Source organism: Chrysochloris asiatica, unplaced genomic scaffold (genome assembly GCF_000296735.1).
Source record: "Chrysochloris asiatica unplaced genomic scaffold, ChrAsi1.0 scaffold00215, whole genome shotgun sequence".
NCBI classification, from domain to species: domain Eukaryota; kingdom Metazoa; phylum Chordata; class Mammalia; order Afrosoricida; family Chrysochloridae; genus Chrysochloris; species Chrysochloris asiatica.
Window position 1 is genome coordinate 2,844,954 of NW_006408733.1, and position 10,981 is coordinate 2,855,934.

At 41.1% G+C, this 10,981-nt stretch overlaps 1 protein-coding gene across 1 annotated transcript in view; it reads right to left on the bottom strand.

The window, feature by feature from the left end:
- Positions 1-3,130: 3,130 nt before the first annotated feature.
- RAD50 (RAD50 homolog (S. cerevisiae)) overlaps positions 3,131-10,981 on the bottom strand; it is a 112,985-nt gene continuing 105,134 nt past the window's right edge. Inside the window, exons 22-25 of the mRNA XM_006872920.1 lie at positions 8,309-8,394; positions 7,612-7,754; positions 4,947-5,080; positions 3,131-3,436 (exon numbers count right to left, since the gene is read on the bottom strand). Coding sequence (XP_006872982.1) covers positions 3,250-3,436; positions 4,947-5,080; positions 7,612-7,754; positions 8,309-8,394 — 550 coding nt within the window. The 3' untranslated portion in view covers positions 3,131-3,249. The remainder of the gene's footprint in view (positions 3,437-4,946; positions 5,081-7,611; positions 7,755-8,308; positions 8,395-10,981) is intronic.

Below are 10,981 nucleotides of genomic sequence, written 5' to 3' on the forward strand. Positions count from 1 at the left end.
GTTGCTGTTGTTACTGTATCTCTGATTGAAGTTTAAGAAACACACACACACACAAATTGTAGAAGTCAGATTTGCTGGTGTACATGGCAAGACAGTAACAGACACTCTGGAATAGCCTTTAGTCAGGGTGTTGTTTTATCAGTAACCCAGCTCTCTTGCCCCTGAGGTGGGATAATTTTGAGGCATGTTTTATTATGCCAATTTTCAGAGTCTTTCTGTGGGATTGAACTTTGTCTTAATTCCCGAGGGCTGCTACTACTACAAGTTGATGGCGTTAACAGAAATTTATTCTCTTACAGTTTGGGAGGCTAGAAGTCTAAATTCAGAGCACCAGCTCTGAAGAAGGGTTATTGTGTCATTTCAGAATCTGTAGGTTCAGCATTCCTTGGAATTCTCTGTCTTGGCATCAATTTTCCTCTGGATCTAGGAGCTTCACGATGCAGGGGCCCCAGGTCCAAAGGACACAGTCCACTCCTGGCTCTTTCTTAATGGCAGCGGGTCCCTCTCTCTTCTTACTTCACTCTCCTTTTGTATCTCAAGAGATTGACTCAAGATACACCCCAATCCCGTATAGTGCAATTGATCTTATTAATGTCATGTTGTTGTTAAGTGCTGCCGAGTCTGTTATGACTCATAGTGACCCTTTATAGAGTTTCCATGGAGGCTGGTGGTTTTTAACTGCTGACCTTGTGGTTAGCAGTCAAGGGCTTCTCCTTCAGCACCACACCAGGCCTCCATTAACATCATGTTGTTGTTATTGATAAGTGCTGTGGAGTCAGTTCCCTATATAGGGTTTCTGAGCAGCGGATGGTGAATTTGAACCGCCAACTTTGCTATTCAAACCGACTTTGTAGTCTAGTGCTTATCCTCTGTCCATACCAGGACTCCATGATAGAAGTGAGGATTTATAACACATAGGATAATTACATCAGATCAGCACTGATCACATAAAGTCACATCATGGGGATACTAGGTCGCATCTTGGAGATGATAACTACATCTTAACTACTGAGCCGCAGAGAATCCTGGTGCAGCCATGTTGGCACAAAACTTCAACCACCACAAGCTCCAATTGTGATGACAGCTGGTTTAACAACATACCCTTCAATGTTTGTTTCCCATCCCTAGATATTCTCTCCCATCACCTACTGGTTACTTTCACTTGAATCATTGTTCCAAGTTCTGCTTCTGGGAGAACTGAAACTAAGGTGAGAGTTTTAAATTGATGAGACTGGATGAGTTCACCAAACAAATGAGTATGAAGAAAAGAGGATTACAACCATGTAATGAAGTAAAGTATAGGATTTATAGGATGTAAAACTGATGAGCTGCTCTTTAAAACCTTCACTCAATTCACAATAAAAAGTTGGGGGGGAAAAAAAAGGATTGAAGTCCTGTCCATAGGGGGAAACAGGAGAGCTAAAAACTGCAAGGTCTGTTTCAATTCGCAAGTGATACTTCTGTTTCATGTACCCTGTTTTGCCTTTCATTGCTTGTTGCAATGGCATGTTGAAAGATGTCCTAGTTTTCATATTCTTTTCTTGCGATACGATGGTAAATATATTCTATTATTTGAGTTTACTAAAGTTATATGTTGAATTTTATCAAATGTCTTAGTTGTTGACCGATTTTTTTTTCCCTCTTTGACTTTATTATGGTGATTTGTGAACATGCTTAATGTGAAATATTCCTGTATTCTTGGGATAAAAACATCTTAGTTATTGTATATTCTTACTTTTAATACACAACTAGCATTGATCTACTCTAACTTCATTTTGGAATCTCTGGATTGTATTCCAGGAGCCATGGTGGTGCAGTGGGTTAAGCACCAGGCAGCTAATTGCAAGGTCAGCAGTTTGAGCCCACCAGGTACTCCACAGGGAAAAGATGAGGCAGTCTGCTTTTACCGAAATAGCTTTGAAAACCCTATGGAGTGGTTTGACATTGTTCCACCGGTGGTTATGCCTCAGAATTGACTCGGTGGCAGTAGGTTTGGTTTGTGGATCTGTTCTCTGAATGACGCTAGCCCGTTTTTCCTTCTACCGCCTTTATCAGGAGTATGCTAATTTGGTGACTACCGCAGACAGATTCATGAATGTGATGGCATATGCTGCTGCTGCTAATTGGTCCTGACTCATAGAGTCCCTGTATAGGGTTTCTGAGGTTGTAAATCTTTATGGGAATAGAAAGCCTCATCTTTCTCCTGCAGAGTGGCTCATAGATTCAAATTGCTGACCTTGTGGTTATCAGCCCAACACATAACTCACTATGCTACCAAGGCTCCTTGTGGTGGAGCACTGTTGTTTGTTGTTAAGTGCTGTCGAGTCAGGTCCTACAGTGACCCTATATAGGGTGTCTAAGGAGCAGCTGGTGAGTTTGAACCACTCACCTTGTTATTTAAACTGAACTTTTGGTCAATGCTTCATCCAATGGCGCCACATACAGGAGGCAAAACTATGAAAATGTCTTAACATTATCAAAACACTTAAGAGGGAATGATTTGCTGGGCTTGGGGATTCAGGACTCTGATCTTGGGGACACTCTGAATGGTCTACAAAGATGGTAGTCTTCATCCTTCTTTGGTGGTTAGCTACTGGGATCTTAAAAGCTCATGAGTGGCCATCTAAGGTGCAGCTACTGGTCCCTCCATATGCAGAAGAATGATGAAAACTGAAGACACTTGGAAACTATTGGTTCAGTGGATTAGTGATTTTTGTGAATACGTTTCCATGACCTTGAGACCAGAGGACCAGAGGAACCAGATGGTGCCAGGCCACCATTGCCAACTGCTCTCAAAGGGATCACATTAGAAGATTCTGGAACCCTGAGACTATGGTTCTTGGTCACTCTTCAGGCTCAATTTTTAACCAAAGCAATAGCGATAGGGTGACACCACCACCTGTGAGGTATGTACACCACAGAAATGGGCAGCCATTTCCCCAGGGACATTCAGAAGGGAGAGGGAGGAGGCATGGAAACAAGAAACACAAGGAGTTAGTGGGATAACTGATGTCACGTGGAGGGGATTGAAATTGAGATGAAATGAAGTGAATGACTGTTGAATGTAAAGCTGATGATCTGCTCTGCAAACCTGCACTCAATTCACAATAAAAAGTTAAAAAAAAAATTGAAGTCTTCAGACACAAAGCTCTTTAAAGACTTTTATATTAGACTCAGTTGATACCAAAAAAAAAAGTAGTTGTCTGCAGACGTGTGTTTCTATAGCATTTCTTTACATTTTGAGTATTTTTAATGAAGAGAAGATCCCAAAGAGTTTAAACTACATTTCACAATCTCTGAGCACTGATCCATGTTCTTTTTAATCCTGTAGAATTTCTCCACATACTCAGAACGCCCTAGAAGCTCCACAAAATCTTCATCGTGGGTGATTACAAGAAGTTGGAAATTACGCTGCTGTGAACGGCTCTTTATTATCCTGAAACAATATATTGAGAATGTTTTATTACTAATGATCATAGCCCTTTCTTATATTTGAAAAAGGCCCTGAGAATCGTCAGACACAGGAACGCATGCTCTGTGTGACAACCAAGCTTTTCCTGTTCCATGTGTCATGGCCTTTGGCTGTCCTGCAGGAAGTGGGAGGCGAGAGTGGGCCCAAGTCTTCAAAGCCCAACTAGGTGTGGGGGGGTGGGGTCCCATTTTCTCTCCAGATGTTGGGGTTGCATGGCTTGGCTCCTCACCTAGGTCCGGGGCTTAGGGACTAGTAAGAATACCTGTTCTAGTCTCTTGCAGATCACAAAAGTTCTTCACTACATCAGGTGGAATGTTTTATTGAGCTTTCTTTTAATACTTAACTGCTCAACGTGAATTCAATCTCTAAAGACAGACTCAGACTGTACGCAAGGGGAATAACAGATGCAGTCCCTAGTGCCTTCTTAGCAGCTGGTCTACTGAGAATCTGTTACCACCAGTAACTAGATGCATCATTACTATGAAATACGGGACATGAGTGGGTGGACTGGGCACATTTTTGCTCATTATCTCTAGGCTGAGGGAGCCAGCTATGAGACTGAAACATGAAAGACTTAATACTTTTAATCAACTACTTATTTATCTTTTGCCTGGAGCTGGATATCCCTTATTTACTGGTCACACAAGACTCTTGAGAGATGGTTTGAGAAAGATGGTTCTGTAGCTGCTCACATTTCCTTCTGGCTCAAACCCTCTGATCAGAGAGGAAACATTCTCACTGCCAGAGTCTACCTGGAGCCAGGAGTTCTTAAAACACCTTCACTACCTCTGAGAGGGTGCCTTTCCCTGCCACACAATCCTGAAGTCAGGACTGCCCATTCCTGGACTCTTAGGTCTGCTACAGGTGAACCTGGTACAGGGTGTGTGTAATTGTACCCCCACTGGATTCTACTTAATCACTATGCTACTTGAAGGAGTCCTGGTGTGGCACTGTAGGATAAGCACTGGACTGCTAACTTCCAGTTCAGCAGTTCAAACCCACCAGTTGCTCCTTAGAAGTTCTCTACAGGATCACTATGAGTTGGAACTGACTTGATGGCACTTATCAACAATGTTGTTAGAGTAAGAGCTCTGTCATTCCTGATAGTCGCTGGTTGACACATGTGGAAAGCTAGAGAAGGCAGACGGTCCTAAACCCACTGCCACCTACAGATGTCTTAGTAGTCATACTAACTCCTGAACATGGTATGTGGGTTACAGGGAAACCAAACTAAGTCAAGATGCTTCACCACGACCTTCCCTATGAACACACCTGGGGAGACACAGGTATGTCTAGGGCTGTTGGTCACCATCTAGTTACTTTTCAGGGACTCTGTAGAATTACTAGTTAAAGCTTGCAGCCTGGCACCAAGCAGCTTCATTAAGTAGGACTCATCTAAAGAGGATTTTCACCACAGAACTCTGGGTCTTACTTTAAAAACCATTATGAATGCTTGAAGATTTGAGATACTTACTCAACCAGAGCATGTGCAAGTGATTCAATGTTCTCTCGGTCGAGATTTGTTGTTGGCTCATCCAAAGCAAGGATGCCACACTTCAAGCAGAATGTCTCAGCCAGGGCCAGGCGGATGATGAGTGAAGCTAAGACCTGGAAAAGACCACCCAAACTGAGCTGTGCTTCAGATTTCTTCATATCCCGCTTTGAGGAAGGCACGGAGTTGGCATGATTTCCTGAGAAGGAAAAGGCTGGGAAGTGTCACTATTCTTAGGGAAATCTCACCTTTTGGAGGAGCCTGGCATTGTGATCAAACCCTGTAGTCCCCAGAAGGTGGACCATTAGCTATTATCTTAGCCTGTCACTTGCAATGGAGAAACAAAACAAAACGAAATGCTAAAAGCAATGCTGATCCCATAAGAAAAATATCACATCAGCTATAAGAAAACTTGAAATCACAGCTTTGAAAGAGGTTTTGATACAGCATTACTATTTACCTGAAACAAAAAGTCTGATACTGATATGTGATTAACACCTTAAAAAAAAACACCTTATTTTCCTGATAATTATTTTTAAAATCTTGAAAACCTTACATTTTCCAAAGTCTTGCAGAGACTTTTTTTCCTGCAAGTCATCTTTAAAATGGCCCCTTATTTTGTGCTCCAAAAGCGGCACCAGGTATCCACTCTTACCCACACTTAACATGTCTGTGTGTATAATTCTGAGAGGAAAAAAAGAGGAAATAATCATGGGCCAAAGTTATTAGTGGAACAGACATATGACTTTATTTAACCCTTTATCTGTAGGAAATCCAAACAACTGAAACAATTAGACACTTCCATGATTCATAAAAATCTAATTCTTAAATTCCTAAACCCAGCTTAAGCCATTTACAGTGCAACTGATACAGAACTGAATACAGTACTATTCTAGGGGAATACAGACTTTCGATTGAGTATAAACCTTCATCAACCCCTGAACTGGAATGCTGGTGTGGCACTGTAGGATAAGCACTGGATTGCTTACCGCAATGCCAGAGATTCAAACCCACCATCTGCTCCTCAGAAATCCTACCAACAGTCCCTGAACATGTGAGAGTAACAGTGAGTGAATTGGTAGGTTTTACAGCAGTTTACAGTTTCTCATGTCCAGGACAGGCCAGCGGATTGCAGAAGCTCTTTAGAGGATGGAAATGGCCTTCCTTTCTTTTGAATCCCACGGCTGCCACCTTCTTGGGGCAGCTCAACCCCTGAGTTGCAGGCTCAGGCTGCCTTAGAGGGCCTCAGCTAAAGTCAGTGGTAGGCAGAGCGGGGTCTGGTTTGAATTCCTAGCCCACATCCACCAAACCCTTTGTTTATCCTCTCCCGACTCCCTCAAGGAACCAATTACTTTTAATTTTATGACTTAGGAAATCTGATTTTGCTCTGAAAGTACTTTCAATTCAGAGAACCATGTTTCAAACTCTGCATTTTCTCACTCAAAATTACTACTAAAAATCACCAAAGCAAGGAGGGGAAACCTATTATAGATCATAAAGTTGTCATTTTTCATTTCTGAAGACTACAGTTAAGATAATAATCTGCAGATGCCTAAAAATTGGTATCAATGATCTCAGCCTGTCACTTGCAATGAATAATCTGTCTGGGCTGACAATGTAATACAACATACATGGAGCATTCTTTAAGTAAAAACTGAAAACTGTTTATGCAAATAACTCAGGTAATACGGGCATCCATTTCGTAAATGTAAAAATTTTGCTAAGAAAATCAGGTTTGCATATCAGGTACAGTCTTCTGGAAGCTCAAGAATCTGCGGTACTTTGAGTGAAAGGATCAAGCCTTGTTACCAAGAATGCAAGTCTTATTTTCTCGACTCTTAAAATTTCATTCCTTTTCTGACGTTGCTCCCTGTTCCATATCCAAACTAGTTGTCCTCCTAGAACCTCAGGTGGCCAGACCTAGCAGCTAAGCCTATATACATATACAGAGAGTGTGTGTGTGGGGGGGCGGTATCTTGTGGTATCAAGGCCTTCTTTCAGATGGACTGCAGGCCCAGAGGCTAGGCTACGGTAGAACGGGGTCCTAAAACAGAGCAGCTTTCTCATCAGACCCTCTTGTATATTGTAAAGTCTCCACCTAGGATCCTGGTTTGCTAGTACTGTATTGTCACTGATTCTTGTTAAAACAAACCCCCACTGTCCTCCCACCTCACCACACACACATTGTGACCTGAAAGCAGGAGGCATTTTATAACTACATTTGCCAGCGTTTTTTCCTCTTGGTGGTGAATAATGGTGTGCCTAATCGGAAACCCTATACAGGGTCGCTATGGGTCGGAATCGACTTGATGGCATGTAACAACAACAATAACTGATGATACACTAGGATGTATCCTGATAAGAAGTGCTGGGAAACAATGAAGGATTTTCAGATCCTTTTTCTACTTTTATGATTGTTTCAGGCCCTTTTCCTAAAAGCCCACTTTATCTAATGTAGCAGGACATGATGCTTTACACTGGAACTTCATGGTTGTGGCTGAGCCAGATTCACTTCACATGTTAGTAGGTGCGCTGTAAGGAGTGTCTCCCTGTAAGGGCAGCCTGGCGTGCTCCCACTGCACCAACATTTGCTTCTGTCTTGAAATTCTCAGTATAAAGTTGGCACCTACGCCCTTGAGATACCTGCCTTTTGTCCAGCACTGCATCGTCCTCGCATATCCAAGGCTGTGTCTCCCTTTAGCATCACCACACGGTAGTTGTAATTCCTCCTTTTATCAGAAGCTGATACATTTTCATCAGCATCAGACCGAATTTCTATGTATTCAATATCTGACAGAGAGACAAGAAGATTTCAGAGGAACCTATACTCTGCAGCCTTTTGTCACTTAAATACAGTATCAGTTAAGTGTAGGAGCAACTTGTGAGGGTGATCCATAAAGATGGGAATTACTGTCTGGTTTGGAACCTGTATCTTTGGCTGGGAGGATTTAGGAGCCTGGTGTCCTGGCCGGAAGCACCTCAGATGCCCAACCCTCGTCTTCAGCTCTGCCTTTCTTAGTTCCTCTACTAAGTGTTTCCTCCTGATGTTGGAAACTAAGTGTTTCCTTTTTATCGCATTTCAGCTTATCCCTGTCTACATGGCAACAGAACCCATTATGTCATCAGCTAAATATAATGTATACCACAGCCAACTCTGTGAGTCCTACCAGGCTTTGGCATAGAAACTTTGCATTTTCTTCTTGCTACAAGATGTTGTCAAGATAAGAATTCTCAGAAAACCTCAGAGAGATGCTCAGAAAAAGGTCCAGGGAGCTAACACTGGCATGATGAGAAGTCACAGAGGGCATGGCTTTAGAAAGACAATTCAAGGTGTACCACGTTACCTTGTCCACGGTAAGTGTTTCGCCAAAGGTCACGAATAATTTTATTGATTTCTTCCATTTTCATACTGTGAAATTTCATTATTGCTCTAGGAAAAGAAGTCATTGATGTTTGAAAGAAAAAATATCATGATAATAATAGAACACTGCTATAATCACGTATATTAACAAAGTATACAGTTTTACGTATACATGTAACATGATAATAATTTATAATAAGAAATAACTTCCCCAATATTTTCAAGCATAAAAGTAGAATATATAGTAAGAGATGGAACAAATATAGAGGGTCAAACCTTGTTGCTTGGCTAGTGCTAGAAACTTTCAGGCTTATTTCCAGTGCTCCCAGGTCCCTAATCCTTCTCTATTTTCATTCTCTACAACATGACAAACATTCCTTATCAAAATATAAAAATACTATGAACATTTCAGAAAATAAAGCTTTGCAGCAGACTTTTTCCATATTAACTTCTTGGAAGGACTGTTTCACTGATGCCCACCTGCTGACCTATCACAGAAAGTGCATATGGACTACTGTTAGCAAAGAGGCCATGCATCTGGGGGCAAACAGGAGACTCTCTGCAGCTGCTGCCTTTCCCTCCCTCCTAGACTTGAGGGTACTCACCAACAACTATGGTAATATTTATCAGAGTCAGCCTCTTGTACTATTTTTGTTCCTCAGCTCTCTACTAACCAGAAACTTTGGTTTAGTGAGGACAATTTCAAGTCTTAAGCTGATCTGAACCTCAGAATTTTCTTTTGCCTGCCTAATTGCACATTTAGAAATCCTACTTTCAAATATTTGCATTAACATCCATGTGGTCATGACATCATCCCTGGAACCCTTTTGCAACTAGTACTCTTTAAACATTAAAAAGGAAACAAAAACAAAAGTTTCAGGAATGCCAAAATTAGCATGTTCCTTTTATAGTCACTTTTCATAAAAACGCCCTGGGTCCTGTGGAAGATGTTTTATAACTAATAAATGTCGCATCAGTGATAACATACTGCCGTCACCATACAAAATTTGTGGGCGGACTCCCTCCCTCTGCAGACCTCTTATCTGATATATACAAAAGAAATCGAACGTAATGCTACTGCTTCTGCAGAATCATCTCATGATCTTCTGGTTCACCAGCAAAAGAGAAAGAAATGACTCAACATAAATCCATTTTAAATATCAGATGAAGGATTCTGAAGTAGTAAAAGACTGGAAAAAATCACACTGTACTTGATGAAAATACATCAAGCTTCCATTTTCTACTTTATACATCTCAAATTAACACTTTTTTCTTTTTAAAAGAATGGAGCTAAAACTACTCTGTACAAGAGTAAGTCAAAAAGTATTACTACTATAAGGGTCCAGTCCATACGTGCATGGGTTTATTCCAAACATAATGCATTTAAATACTCTGATCCGTGGATAGCTGCAGACAAGTTCTCTCAGTAATAATACATTTGTCTTAGTCTCGTTAAGGTACCTTCACACACACAAAAAAAGGATCCAGTAAAAATAGAAGATGTGCTTGTTAGTTAAATTCAAGGCAGAGGTCTGTTCTGAAGGTATAGCAACTGTTTCCAGAGATCCCCATGGGGTATTCTTGATAGATTTTCTCAGAAGACACAGGACAATAATGAGAGCTTATTAGGAAAAAAATTTAAAGAAAATGAAATACTGCATTGGTGAGAAACAGGCCAGGAAGTGGTGGTGAGGAATTTTTTTTTCTATCAAACAGTGTACCTGCTCATTCCTGGATGGTGTAGCAAGAGCTGTCCTATAAGAATTTCATTGGGAAAGCATACCCCCCCCCCCATCCACCCTACTGCCTGATCTTGCTCCTCCAGACTTCTTTCTGTTCCTAAATCCCAAAGAACATTTAAAAGGAACACAATTTCATGTCTCTCGAGGATGCTAAAACTGCTATTTCTACACGGCATGAACTGAAACAAGCAGAATTCTTCAGGGAAGGGTTAGAGAGATGGAAACACCACCTTCAGAAGTGAGTAGACTTAGATGGAGGAGATGTCAAGAAACAATAGCTTCACATTTTGATATTTTTGTTTAATAAAGCTTTCTATGATTTTGCAGCAATACTTTTGAACTTACCCCCATTTCCTAAACTAAACTAAACCCAAATAAAGAAAACCTGTTCTTGAAAGCAGTGAAGTGAAGACTGATTTTATAAATGACATCTTAAAGAGTTATCTTTCAGGTTAAAAGCTTTCAGTCACTAACATACACAAGCATTCCCCAAAACAAGCTTTAGGTGGGGTGGGGGTGTCCACTTCTGCCTTGGTTCCCCATACAACAGAGGGAGTGCATCCTGGCCTTGTGGAAAGATATTCTGAGACAGCATTACAGACAAAAACCCTTGATTTTGAGAAAGATCTAGACCCACTGGAGGATGTGTCAAACTGAGTCCATTGCCTACCATCTGTGGTTGGAGTGTTAGCTTATCTTTGTATTTTCTTTCCATATCCAGTGTGGACAGGAGTTCACAACTCCATTGTGAGCATTTCTCTTATGTGAGGCACTATGCTAAGCTGAACTTTTTTATTTTTAATGTTTTATTGTGAATTATATTGTAGTTTACATGAGAGAACTTTAGTTTTACATTCATTCCATCGTATATCATTTCATTGCCATGGTTCCAATCCCCTCCATGCATCATCTTC